At 34.2% G+C, this 14,315-nt stretch overlaps 2 protein-coding genes across 2 annotated transcripts; one reads left to right on the forward strand and one right to left on the reverse strand.

Moving 5' to 3' along the window:
* Window positions 1–293: 293 nt before the first annotated feature.
* Window positions 294–3,128, forward strand: LOC18050006 (caffeic acid 3-O-methyltransferase 1). Its single transcript, XM_006441405.2, has 4 exons — window positions 294–691; window positions 1,660–1,970; window positions 2,391–2,455; window positions 2,536–3,128. Exons 1-4 carry the CDS (start codon window positions 306–308, stop codon window positions 2,830–2,832), a joined length of 1,059 nt encoding a protein of 352 aa, XP_006441468.1. The 5' UTR covers window positions 294–305; the 3' UTR covers window positions 2,833–3,128.
* A 1,757-nt stretch (window positions 3,129–4,885) lies between these two features.
* LOC18050007 (21 kDa seed protein) lies at window positions 4,886–6,915 on the reverse strand. Its single transcript, XM_024189514.1, has 3 exons — window positions 6,457–6,915; window positions 5,305–5,311; window positions 4,886–5,064 (listed from the first exon to the last, which is right to left on the reverse strand). The coding sequence occupies exons 1-3, from the start codon at window positions 6,913–6,915 to the stop codon at window positions 4,886–4,888; spliced, it is 645 nt and encodes a 214-aa protein (XP_024045282.1).
* Between the last annotated feature and the right edge of the window lie 7,400 nt (window positions 6,916–14,315).

The following is a 14,315-nucleotide window of genomic DNA, read 5'->3' on the forward strand; positions in this document are numbered from 1 at the left end:
CAGGCAAAATAAAAAAAAAAATATGAGACATGTTAGAATAATGCAATATGTCATTTCAATTTGTGCAAATTAAAAAAAGTTTTTATCCCTAGTAATATAATTTTTTTAGAGTTGCCAAGCTTCCATACTTTAATCTTTGAAAAAGTTATAATCATAATTTAATTTCTGTCATTTAGTCTAACTTGCACTATCGAAAAATTCCGGGTCAGATTTTACAACCTAAAATTTTGGACACACAATAACTCTTCACTCCACTATAAATGCATTGTTTCTGAAGGAAAACAGATAAGGAAATTCAAGAAAATATGGCTAATGAAGCGAGAGACGAAAACTTTGCATATGCCTTTGAAGTGGCGTTGGGTTCAGTGCTCCACATGACCATGAAAGCAGTAATTAATCTGGGACTTTTCGAGATCATAGCCAAAGCTGGTCCTGGAGCAAAGCTCTCAGCTTCAGAGATTGCCGCTCAGTTGCCCGCCACGAAGAACAAAGACGCACCCACGATGCTGGACCGGATACTCGGGCTTCTGGCTAGCTATGGCATTGTTGAATGCTCACTTGATGATGTCGATGGTTCTCACAGGCTATACGGTTTGAATGATGTTTCCAAATACTTTGTGCCTAATCAAGATGGTGTCTCATTAGGCCCTGTATTGGCCTTAATTCAGGACAAGGCCTTTCTCGACAGCTGGTTTGTCCACTCAATCATTTTAATCCTCTGAATTTTTCTTTTTTTAAGTTAGGGTAAAACTACATGGGGTTATAATACAATTTCTCTTTCTACGCCTTCAGATCCAATCATGCATTTCTTCCAAGTCTTAAATCATAATCGACTTCATACTCAACTTATTTCTAAATTCAGGTCATCGAAAAAGAAAAACAAACGTGTTCATATAAGTGAGCGATAAAATATAGAAGGTTCACTCTCAAACTTATAAATCATTATTAAATATACTTCTAGTCATATCAATTCAAGAACGGGTAAACTATTGTTGGTGGTGTTTTAATTACTTCCAGCTACAGAGGATATGAGGAAAAATGTTTTCTTTCGGAGGTATTTTTGTCTTTTAATTATAGAGGACATGAGGGTAACATATATGAAAAAGACAAATGTATTTTGTTCTATTAAAAGCATTAATTGAGTAGTTTCTTCAGTTCTGATAGAAATCCTGGAAGAACAAAAATTTCTTAACTTCATCCGTAGAATTTCGCTAAATTAAAAGATTCACTTGGGGTGGTACGATCACTTGCCTGGAGAGAATTAGAAATAAAATCTTTTAGGAAAATAAAAATAAAAACAGAAGGACCTAGCTATATGTAAAAGTACTACAAACTACATATCTCCTAATTTGTGACGTTGCTAAAATTTAGCAACCCACCCGTATGATAATATTACCCTGATTTCCATTTCTTTGCTCGTTTTCGTAAAGATATATGTGACAGTTATGAGTTAAGATATAACATAAAATTTTCTATGGCAATGAATCCTCTACTCATCTTATCTGTTAAGGGATTTTATGAAAGTATGAAACGTATACATCGTCATATATATAATATAGATATATCCCTTTACTATTTTTGTTTTTATCAACCACTAATCATTGTATCTAACAAAGTTAAGCCAAACTCAAAATGATGATTGATTAACTGGTCATGTAGGTCCGAACTGAAAGAAACTATTATTGAAGGAGGAGTTCCATTTGACCGAGTCCACGGAACGAACGCTTTCGAGTACCTAGGATTGGACCCCAGGTTCAATGAAGTTTTCAGCACAGCGATGTCCAACCATACCACTTTGGTCCTTCAGAAAATCCTTGAGGCTTACAAGGGTTTCGAGCACATAAAGCAATTGGTTGATGTTGGCGGTTCCCTTGGCAATACCCTTAAAGCAATTACTTCCAAGTATCCCCACATTAAGGGCATCAATTTCGACTTGCCTCACGTTATACAGCATTCCCCTGAGTATCCCGGTATGAACTTTCAATTATCTTTATAATAATGTTAGGGACTTGGTCAAGTGGCTTTTAAGTAGCTTTCTTTAATTAATCATCCCAATATAAATCCTGGAGAAAGTAGGAAGTTAATTAGAAAATTGATTCCAATCTGTTTTTCTTTTTTTTTTTGATGTCATTGTTATGAAGAAATATACATTATCATTTAGAAAAAAAGGGTAAAAGCACAAAATGTTGAAACAAGAAAAAACTGACAAAAAACATCAAAACAGACTCGATTTACCATATTTGCAATTTATTGAAAAAAATCAGGTTTGATTTATTGTTGTTTTTGTCAGAATTTTATCTAAATTTTTTTCCCGAATATCAGTACTCTTATGAATTCTCTGCCCATACCGCTAGATCCTAACAGAGGAAACTAAATTGTATGTAGTACAGGTGTTAAGCATGTAGGGGGTGACATGTTTCAAAGTGTTCCAAATGGCGACGCCATTTTGATCAAGGTAAGTTTCATTTGAATTTAATTTGCAGGTATTAGGTGTTCGATCCCTGAACAAATTTCATAATATTTCAAATTTTGTAGTGGATACTGCACGATTGGAGCGATGAACATTGCTTGAAGTTATTGAAGAATTGCTACAAAAGTATTCCAGAAGATGGAAAGGTAATTGTTGTGGAGTCAGTACTTCCAGAACTGCCTGAGACTAGCACTCATTCAAAAATAAATTCCCTAGCTGATGTGCTGGTGATGACTCAATATCCGGGAGGAAAGGAGCGAACAAAGCATGAATTCACGACCTTGGCTACTGAAGCTGGATTTAGTGGCATCAGATTTGTATGCTTTTTTTACAATTTATGGGTTATGGAGTTCTACAAGTAGCGTGCGTGCGTGCCCATGAATTCTGAAGCAACTTTTTATCATTATCTTTCTGTTAAGAATAAATGCTGAGTCAGCAGTTGAAGTCAGCTGGGGTTTTCAGTATAATGATGAGTCAGCAGTCAAGTTGTTATTTCCCTCCAGACTTAAGAGTTGAATAAAGTTGTTATAGTTAGCTGGAAATGTGCACACGAGTTTGTTGCAGTAGATGTTTCCACACACAGCTATAATTATCAATGTACTCTCAATTCATTAGTAAGACTTACAAATAAGAATCCAGCTTACAAATTTTCTCTTTGAATCAATAAAGTTTCCATTCATTTTCTTATCAAACAAACAGAATCTACAGAGCTCCTTTTCTTTAATTCTTTCGACATGTACGTGCGCACGGTCAAGATATACTTTTTAATTGTGCTTCTATATGTTAACTACCAATAATTGTATTTGCTCAAATAAAAACCCAGATGAAAAGAGAATTTTAATCTTATATAAATAAAGCATTAGACATGCACATGAATATAAAAAATGTACATTGTTACACGTCCTTATATTAAGTTATTATTTTGTTTTGCTGTCAATAATCTATTTACGTTTCAATTATATAGGACATAGTATGGTAAGTGCTGGACTTAGTCTAAGGGTTGTTAGGAGTTGTTGGCCACTTAACACTTTTTCGTGCTGAGAGTTGCTTGGCTTTAGGAATAACCATTGTGTTTTCACAAGCGGTTGCTCGGTCTCTCGAAGAATCATGATTTATTGGGCAATGATATTCGGCCACCACGAGACCATAACGAAGCCAGAAACGCATGCTTCCTCTGCCGTTTCGAAGTTTTAAATTTGAAAATTAAAAATAGATTTTACCATTGAAAAATATTAAAATTAAATCTAAAGAATTTGAAAATTCCAAAATTCTTACCCGTCCCTCTCACTCGCTTGCTCTGTCTCTCTCTCATTCACCTTCCCTCTCACTCACCAGCTCTGTCTCTCTCACTCACCCGATCTGCCTCTCTCACTCACCCACTTGCGAGCTATTTCTCTCAGGCTGTCACTCACCCACGAAACTTGTTGTCACGCCACGCCCATCGCCGACCAGCCCATCACCGACATCGCTATCACGCCGTTCACGTCGCCGACCAGCCTTAGTTGACAGTGTGCTTGACGATTTTGGACCTTTTTCACCTACCTAGGTAATTAAATTTAGTATGTTGAGGAAAGTTTTGATTTATTGTATTTATATTTTAAAATTATTAGAAATAAGTTATTTGAAATGTAGATTTTGTTTGAATTATATATGATTAATACAATTTATTTTTCATGGTATTACAAAGAAAAGGTTGGGAAGAAATATAAAAAGAAAATTAAGGTAAAATTAAACTACTTAGTTAATTATTCTACAATTAATTTAATTTTAATTTATCTTTATATGGATTTGCAGGATTCAAATGTACAAACATCGTTATCTTCTGAGGTGGATATTGTAGTCCCAACGCAGGAGAGCATTAAGGATCCAGTAAATTTTATGTTCTTTGATGCAATACAATTTATTATTTTAATTTTTAATGGCCACTAAATCTGTCATTATTGTATTTTAAATGGTCACTAAATAATGGTCATTATTTAGGAACCTGTGTTCACATACCAATCACAAGGATGTGAAATTTATCTATCGTTTCCTTTTGATTCTTACATTGTAAGTTATAATCCAGTTTTTATATTTATGCCTAATTAATTTTGCAGTTTTTATATGTGAAAATGCCAAATTAACCAAAAAAAAAAAAAAATTGGTTATCACAATTATCTTTTTCAAATAAATTTTATGGCATGTTGAGGTTGCTTTAGTATAAAAAGAAGGGGGGGGAACTCCTCATTCATAACCAGATCTTAAAGAGCTAGATTAAACACTCAAAATTCACAACTTTTATTGCATAATATTGTTACAAGTTTCGGTTCAAAGGATCAAAGGCCAGCTAAAGACAGTTTTATTTATTTCATAAGCGTCAGGAAGGCCGGTCCATAATTCCATTAGCTAGCTGAGAGTTACATAATACAATGGCATTCAAGACTCGCATTTAGCTGATCTTTCCTTAGCCGGGATTATAACAACAGGAAACACGAGCTCATCATCAGCTTTGAGAACCAAACGTCCAGCACCATCTTCATGAGAAACCCCAACATTCTCGCACAAAGATACGCAGGAATTGCAAACTGAAGGACAATGAACAATCTTGTATGTATCTGAAAAGAGTAACCACACGTCAGCCAGAAAACTTAGATAAAAATCAATTAAAGGCTTAAAATATATTTTTGCAAGCTAGCTTAAGAGTTAGTGTTGCTCCAAGCTTACATTTTTAGTTCATGGACCCAGCTGTTAGCTAGCCAGGCAGTTTCAGATAATTTATTTAAGATCATATTATATTTTAGTAAATTTTAATTTAAGTTTGGGAGGGAATATTTCTACCCACTTTTTGTGTAAACTCACCCCCTCATATAAAATATTTGCAACAAGTTCACATTATTTTTAATAAATATAAAATCAACAAGAAAATTTATACAATGGATCAATTAAATTCATCTTATAATTTTTTTTAATTTATTTTTCTTTGACCATTAAAGTTGCTTTAATATAAGTTTTATTTTATTATTTTACATGGCATAAAATGACCATATTACCCCAATAAAAATATGTGATCTTATATATAATTTTTTGGGTATCTAATTTTGGAATCTCTAGTCTAATTTTTTTTTTTTAATGAAATCTAATAATTTTTAATACCTATATGAAAATAACATAAATTTAACAGTCTGATAACTAATATGAGTATTATAACATAAAGATATTATGTTAGTTTAATTAAAGATTATAATCATGCATCTTGATAAAGTAATATTGAAACATCATTTAGAAATGCTGAATTTTATAAAGAAATTTTAAAAAAATTGAAGTTAAAGTAAATTTTTGATATACCTTCTAAGGGTCTAATGGTCAATTTAAACTTAGGCCAATACAATCCTAGTAATCAAATATAATAGAAAGTCACAAAAAATAAATTAAGATTGATTCAATTAATTAATTCTATAAAATTCATCATTATTTAAAACTTTTAAAAATTATAGAAGTGGGGTGGGTTTAGAAAAAAAGGGTGAAAATATCACCACCCTTTAAGTTTTACCCTTTTCTTTTAACATGTCCATTAGACAATTTCTTTAAAATCCATTAAATTTATGATTTTTTAATTTAAGAATAGAGTTTTACTTTATTTTTAAATGTGTCCCTAAATCAATGTCTATAAAAAATAATTTAAATACCCTTTATAGAAAGAGTAATTTATCATTTTAATTGGAGCTAGAAACTTAGTCTATTAAATGTGTAGCAAGATTATTGATATATTAATATTTGTTTTTTTACTTTACTTCTTCACATGCACCAACAATCACACAAACATATATACTAAAATTTAAAATTTAACCAGCCCTTAATAAAGATTTAAAAAGTCATGAGCTTAACTCGTATTTAAAGTTTGGTCAAAAGTTGACAATTTGCCTCAAAAGTTTATATTATTAGCACAATAGCCAATCTCAACCGACGTGGGGCATCTTCAATATAAGTCACTCATCTGGAAATGTTACGGATCTCTGAAACTTAAACCAGTTTTTCAAGGTTTGAGGTCCAGGGTTTCCTTCAACTCCACCGGTTGTTATAAACCATTTCCCTCTCGGTTCATCATGGTCGTCAACTTTCCATACTGTTGGTTCATTGCAGCGAGTCTGTGCCGAGAATTTCATGGTCAGATCCATGTTTTCATGGATAATACTGGTGTTCTTATAAGTTGCGAATCTTAATGGGGTCCCTTTCTGTAAATCGGAGCTTTCTTGGATGACATCAAATGGGCAGAGACCATTTCTGCCCTTGAAGAGGCTGAGGCCACCGCCGCCTGCTCCTCGGATTGCTGAGACCACATAGTAGTCTCGGGTTGCTTCGACCTCGTTACCATTGATATCAAGCAAAGGATCTGGGCGTCCCACTAGAGGCTTTGCGGCAAAGGCAAGGAGTAGGAAGGAAATTGCCGTGACAAAAGGAGTATTCATTCTGTTATCTTTCAGAGAGCTATTTGAGTGAGTTACTTGATCAGTTTGACGTAGAACATTTCGAATTTATAGAGCTCTGGAGCTCAGATGACAAGGTCTATTGTTGCCTGCAAAAAGAAGTGCATGATTTAAGTCATTTTCACCTTCTTTCTTTTTCTTTTTAATTTTGCCCAGTTTGTATTACGTATCAAAGTAACAGATTTCACTCGTTATCAAAGCAGATATCGTGGTCTATTAATTACTAAATAAAATCTGGATCAAGATTAAGTGTCGCTTATTTAATAGACATAAGTTCTTATAATAATTTTTGTTGTTATTTGGTTGTTTTTCTAATAGAGATTTTGAAACTTAAATAAGGTATTTTGCCTCTACTAGCAAAAGCTGATCAAATTTTGGGTTTTTGGGAGTAAAGATTGAAGTGTTTTTTTTTTAATATTAAAATATCTAAAACATCATCTACTTATTTGATAATTTTATTTTATTATTTCATAACGTAACTTTAAAAAACTTGTCTATTAAAGTAATTTCATAAATTTTTAATAAAAACTCTTATTGACAACCAAACAACTAAATGTTTTTGGGTAAAAACTCTATTTATAAAAGCTTTACTAACAAAAACTCTACATAAATAAGCTCTACATAAAAAATTATATCAAACGGAACCTAAGTGTTGATATCATTTTTGTGCTGATAAAAATATATAAATAATTAAAATAAAATGATATAAATGTACGCATAGCAGAAGAAAAAAGATAATCACAAAAAGATGCATTTTCCTCCATCTAATAAGTTGTATTTAATTTAATTTTTTTATTTATAAAATGAAAACTGAGATTTTTCAATTTTACTCTTGAGTAAATTTTCCTTTAGTCACAAGGGATTTGACCAATTACTCAGACTGTAAAATTCTTTAAACAAATTATTCAAAACATTCATTTTGTTACTTTTATATTGTAGAAATCCATGAACCTAAGTTATACTCAATAGTTCAAGAGTTGAAAGTTGTCTCAACCTCAAAAACTGAATCCAAAATCAATTTTTGGCCCGTGGAAGATTATTCTTTTAACACCCTTTGTCGAATGAAGAAAGGAAGGTTCTTGGTTACATGACATACATGATTTAAGCCATTTTCATTTTCATAGTTGCCCACCAGGGTTAACTCACGCCTCAAAATGCTTGAGGGTATTATTTCGAGCCCTAGATGGGCTCGTTTTAATCTCCAAAAATATGTATCAGAAATATATTTCAACCCGATTATTTATAGGAGTAGGTTTCTATATAAGATCATATTCATCATGCGCAAGTTAGAAAACTTTCCTCCTACCATAGTTATCAGATTCAATTGTACACAACCTTTGTCTTGGAATGCAAACAAAACCAACGAAAACAAGCGATGCTTTGTATTCAGAATTTTCTAGTCTATCCAACACTTAATTCCTGAGAATAGATGGTATACACAGGCTCTGTTGTTAGACCAGGGACCCTCAATATTTTTCTTGAAAAAACGTGACTGTTAGTCATCTCCCATCAAGATGACATGTTTAAATAAAAGAGGAAGTTATGAGACGTTATCCCCTTAATTTTAGTAAACCACCCGTAACGTGTATGAGAGATATTAGGAAGAGGTGTTTTTGTTGGGGAAAAATTAGGTTTTTAAATTTTTATAAAACCTTTTAATGACCTCTTTCATATAATATATAGGAATTTGTAATCTAGAAATCGTACCTTGAAAATCCGAGTTGGCTTTTTCCGCTGAAGTGATTTAGGCTCCTAGATCACGATCCGCCATCACCACTCCTGTTAGATCACGATCCGTCACCACCACGCTTGTTAGATCACGAACTGTCACCAATGATCTTCTAGGTTATGACTCAGGTTCGATCTGCACTTGACGTGTGGGCGCCTTTATCACTACCAAAGCAACTAGCACGAGAAAATTTTTCTCTCAACAATATAGAGAAAAATCTTATTCTCCGATTTGTATAAAGTGGCTTCACACTTTTTCTTTTGAGAAAATAAGCCTTATATATCTCCCTTTAGTGAAAACCCTAGGCTCCAAATAATGCCCAAAATAAAACTCACGTTACTTTTCATTTAATAGGAGACCCACCATGTAAAATAACATAAGGCCCCTTACACATAAGCTAATTAAATGGAGCCTCCCACTAAATGATATATTTAGGCTTTTTACCAAAATAACTAGTTATCTTGCTTATTAGTCCAGTAGTGGTGCAGTCAATTAAATGAGCTAACCCGGGGATCATTTGGGAACATACAATAGTGGTTATAACAATTAGGCCTGTAATTAAACTAGCCTAATTATTTAATTCCAAATATACTCCACTAAAAGATTGGAATTGACCTCCATAATTATATGCTCGAATAATAATTCGTCCCAAGCCACATTAATTTCTTTACTGCACAATCTTTTGTACCACATCATTAATTAAATCGATATCTCAACTATCCAATCAATTTAATCACATCTTGTTCCTTGATACTTACTGGTTTTCTCTAATGATCATTTTCAACATACTAAATATGTTGACACACTCTGGCCAGAGAATTCTATGATCAAGTGCCGAAAACCCATCAAGAGATGTGTTGTACAAATTCTATATTGTTAATCCATAACTCCAATACTCATAATTGCTCCCACCAAGATACCGGGTAATCTAGACTACAAGTACGTGTCATGCCCATTGGTAACTCAAATGGAATAACAATTACAATCATAAAATCATAATTAACTCAAGATTAAGATTACAGTAAAATCAATGCCTATGAGATTTAATAAGTCTGACAGTTATTACAAAGTTAATTAAATCTCACATGTGATCCTGTTCAATGTAGTCGTACTACATCAATAAATTCATACATGATTAAGACAAATCATTCAATGAATTTATTACAGTCTATACCTAAATAAAGTGCCCAACTTTATTTATCAACTGCGAACTAAATTTATTTAATCATAAGATAACTTGTATTTATGTCTTCTGTGAATCCACATGGTGATCACATAAATACATATAATATGATTAAATGGACTTTAATCCAAATAGCATATTTTCCCAACAATCTCCCACTAGCTCTCAAAGCATATTTGGCATTTCACGCATGCCCATGGATTCTAAGTGCAAGTTAAAAGGTTTCCCAAGTATGGCCTTAGTAAAAGGATCTGCCAAGTTTTGCTGTGACGCAATCTGAGTAACCTCCACATCACCTCTCTGCACTATATCCCTTATAAGATGATACTTCCTCTCAATATGTTTTTGTTTCTTGTGGTTCCTTGGTTCCTTAGATTGAGCTACCGCACCACTATTATCGCAAAATAGTTTCAAGGGTGCAGTTACAGCAGGTACCACCTCAAGATCTTGTAGGAACTTGCAGAGTCATACAGCTTCTTTTGCAGCTTCGGATGCAGCCACATATTCAGCTTCAGTTGTGAAGTCTACGATACAAGATTGTTTCACACTCCTCCAACTAATAGCTCCACTTCCCAATGTAAACACATAGCCGGAAGTTGATTTTCTGGAATCTTTATCTGACATAAAGTCAGAATCAGTATAACCCATTGGAATGAGTTCATCACCAGAATACACAAGCATATAATTTTTAGTTCTTTTCAGATACTTCATTATATGCTTGACCGCAGTCCAGTGTTCAGGTCCAGGATTAGATTGATATCTACTAACCATCCCTACTGCAAAACAGATGTCTGGCCTAGTGCAAAGCATGGCATACATAAGACTTCCCACAGTTTCTGCATAGGGAACTCGTCTCATTCTCTCTATCTCTTCAGATGTTTTAGGTGATTGATCCTTAGAGAATGTAATTCCATGTCTGAATGGTAATAAACCAGTCTTGGAATTTTCCATGCTAAATCTAGCCAATATCTTATCGATATAGACCGCTTGAGACAAGGCTAAAGTTTTATTCTTCCGGTCTCATACTAACTTGATACCAAGAATATAACTTGCCTCTCCCAGGTCTTTCATATCAAATTGTTTTGCTAACCAACTCTTTATTGTAGTCAACACTCCTATATCGTTTCCAATTAGGAGAATATCGTCTACATAAAGAATTAGGAAGGCTACAGATTTTTCTTGAATTTTCTTGTACACACATGGTTCATCAATGTTCTGAATGAATCTAAACGATTTTATCGCTTGATCAAATCGGATGTTCCATGACCGGGATGCTTGCTTCAATCCATAAATGGATCTCTGCAACTTACATACCATGTGTTCTTGGCCTTTTTGTATAAATCCATCTGATTGTTGCATGTAGATGTTTTCTTCAAGATGCCCGTTAAGAAAGGCAGTCTTGACATCCATTTGCCAAATTTCATAACCTAGCACTGCAGCAATGGAGAGCAGAATCCTAATGGATTTAAGCATAGCAACCGGAGAAAAGGTTTCCTCATAATTGATTCCCTCTTTTTGAGTAAACCCTTTGGCTACAAATCTTGCTTTAAATGTTTCCACCCTTCCGTCTACTCCTCTTTTTCTCTTATAAATCCACTTGCACCTTATAGGTTTTATCCCATTTGGTGCCTCTACAAGTTCCCAGACTTTATTGGAATACATAGATTTCATTTCTTGATTCATGGCCATTTTCCAAAATTCAACATCTCTATCTATTAGAGCTTCGTTGTAACTAGTGGGATCTTGTACATGTTCATCTGAGATAGCCGTATAAGTTTCTCCCAAAAGCATGTATCTCGCAGGTAACCTAGTTACCCTCCCACTACGATGAGGTTCTAAAAGTGATGGTTTTTCAGGGTTAATCCTGTGTTGATCATCTGGTTGTTGTTGTTATTCCTGTTCTGTAACAGGCGTTGAAAGCTGAGCATCAACCTGATCACCTGACAGTTCTTCAAGTATTACCTTACTATTAGGTTTGAAGTTATTCATATAGTCTTCCTCAAGGGAAGTGAAATGTGTGCTCACGATCACTTTCCTATCTTGAGGACTATAAAATAAACCTCCCCTTGTTCCTTTGGGATACCCCACAAACATACAAACCTCAGAACATGAATCCATTTTGTTTGCCTTTGGTTTCAGCACATGTGCTGGTGATCCCCAAATACAGACATGTCGTAAACTTGGTTTGCGACCTGACCATAATTCTATTGGGGTTTTAGGCACTGACTTAGATGGAACTAAGTTCAAAAGGTAAACTGCAGTTTCCAGTGCTAGTCCCCAAAAAGAGATTGGTAATGACGAATAACTAAGCATAGATCTCACCATATCCAAAAGAGTTCTATTTCTTCTTTCAGCTACCCCATTTTGTTGTGGTGTTCCCGGGGCAGTCAACTGAGATACAATTCCATTTTCAACTAGATACTCTTTGAAATCTCCTGAGAGAAATTCACCACCTCGATCAGATCGAAGTTTCTTTATGTTCTTATCTAATTGCTTTTCTGTCTCAGCCCTATACTCTTTGAATTTCTCAAGAGCTTCAGACTTATGACGCATCAGATAAATATAACCGTATCTTGAGTAATTATCAGTGAAAGTGATGAAATACTCATAACCTCCTTGAGCTTGTACATTGATTGGTCCACATACATCTGTATGTACCAATTCAAGTGGTACTGTTGCACGTACTCCTTTGGCCGAAAATGGCCTTTTGGTCATTTTTCCTTCTAAACAGGATTCACATAGTGGCAATGATTCATTTTCTAATGGATTCAAGAGCCCATCTTTGATCATTCTCTGTATCCTATTTTGGTTTATATGACCTAAGCGTAAATGCCAAAGGTAACATTGGTTGGAAGAAATATTTCTTTTCTTAGATAAATATGTATGCTCATCATTATTTATCACTGTGTCATACATAGAATGGATTATTGGACTTAAATGATATAAACTATCTTCCAATGTACCAGAACAAATAAGTCTCTTATTATGAAAAATAGAAACAGAGGATCCAAAATTTAGAGTGTACCCTTGCTTTGACAAACAAGCTCCTGAAATTAAATTCCTCCTAATGTCTGGTGTTGAGTGTTAGAAAATGCATATTTATAAAGGAGAAAACCATCATTTTATATTTTAAGTCTTACTAACAACCCTTACTTTTATGTTTTTAACATTCTTGTGATTTAATTACGTTTGTTTTATTTTAATTAAGTAATTTATGTATTTTAGGGGCATTATAGTCATTTCACAATAAAGGAGAGATCAGACGGCAAAACGGACATCACTTTTGAACTCAGGACGGTCAAAAACCTTAGGAGGAGCATAAAAGGAAAAACGACACTATTCATATGTACGGTACTATTCACGTGTACGGTACTGTATACGTTACTGTTCACGACACTGTTCACATAGACGGATGATGACGTGGCATTGACCGATGATATGGCATTGACTGATGAGGTGTCACGATCCTGTTGGACTAAAATTCTTATGTACTGTTGATGGTGACGTGGCAGCATATCAGTGGACGAAAAATCTCGCGTACGGTGCATGCATCACACAGGATTATTTTCAACCAAACCGTGTTACTGTTCATCCGCGTGGTCAAACCGTGGACTGTTGACTGATGATGTGGCGCAATCCTGAGCGTCCAAACTGTTTTTAATCCGATGGCCATGATTTACTCCATGTATCTATAAAAAGGGGGCCTCTCCCCCCTAATTTGATATCTCTGAATCCATTTTTGGGATCCATTTTCTGTAATTCCTTCTCCATCTTGTATTTTCTTCGTATTTTAATAAATTCTCATTTTGCCCCTAGTTCAATTATGAGTGGCTAATTTTCTTTCAAGCTTGAGTTGAAGGTGAAGTCTCAACATGTGTCATGGGCTTAATTTGGTAAATTTATTTTCTCTTCCCCTCTAGTTTTTGTGGATGTTTTGACTTCTCGTCGACAAATAATAATATTCTTGTCTAGTACCGCCTTGGTTTCACCGGCCCTCTAGTACAAGGTTATTATTATTTGGCACGATAAGCCCTTAGCACCATATTGATTAGAGCGTGGTTCATGAGGTGTGGATTCCCCCCTCATGATTTAATTGGCATTAATAAGGATTATTTAGCCCATGATGCATGTTGATACGGATCCAGATACCCAAGTACGTCATTTTAATAGAATTCTCTTCAATTTATTCTCGCCATTTCAATTCCATCTTTAGAATTTATTCTCGCCATTTTAATTTAAGTTTTAGCATATTCCAAATCACTTCCACCATAAATCCAACCACTCATTTACAAAATTAATTCTACACAATTAAAATCCACCTCCTCGTGGGATCGACACTCGTCACCATAGATCTATACTACAATAGATTCGTGCGCTTGCGAGTACATTAAAATTTGCACAACATCTGGAACATAAAGACAATTATTCAAAACTAAAGTCTCATTATTAAAAGATAATAAAACAGATCTA

The sequence above is a fragment of the Citrus clementina genome, unplaced genomic scaffold, assembly GCF_000493195.1.
Source record: "Citrus clementina cultivar Clemenules unplaced genomic scaffold, Citrus_clementina_v1.0 scaffold_3, whole genome shotgun sequence".
NCBI lineage: Eukaryota > Viridiplantae > Streptophyta > Magnoliopsida > Sapindales > Rutaceae > Citrus > Citrus x clementina.

What these genes read in the sequence shown, in the direction of transcription:
- LOC18050006 (XM_006441405.2), top strand. Translation starts at nt 306, where the DNA reads ATGGCTAATGAAGCGAGAGACGAAAACTTTGCATATGCCTTTGAAGTG. An exon ending in AAGGCCTTTCTCGACAGCTG is followed by an intron (nt 692 to 1,659) that starts GTTTGTCCACTC and finishes CTGGTCATGTAG; the next exon opens with GTCCGAACTGAAAGAAACTA. An exon ending in GCATTCCCCTGAGTATCCCG is followed by an intron (nt 1,971 to 2,390) that starts GTATGAACTTTC and finishes TATGTAGTACAG; the next exon opens with GTGTTAAGCATGTAGGGGGT.
- LOC18050007 (XM_024189514.1), bottom strand. Translation starts at nt 6,915, where the DNA reads ATGAATACTCCTTTTGTCACGGCAATTTCCTTCCTACTCCTTGCCTTT.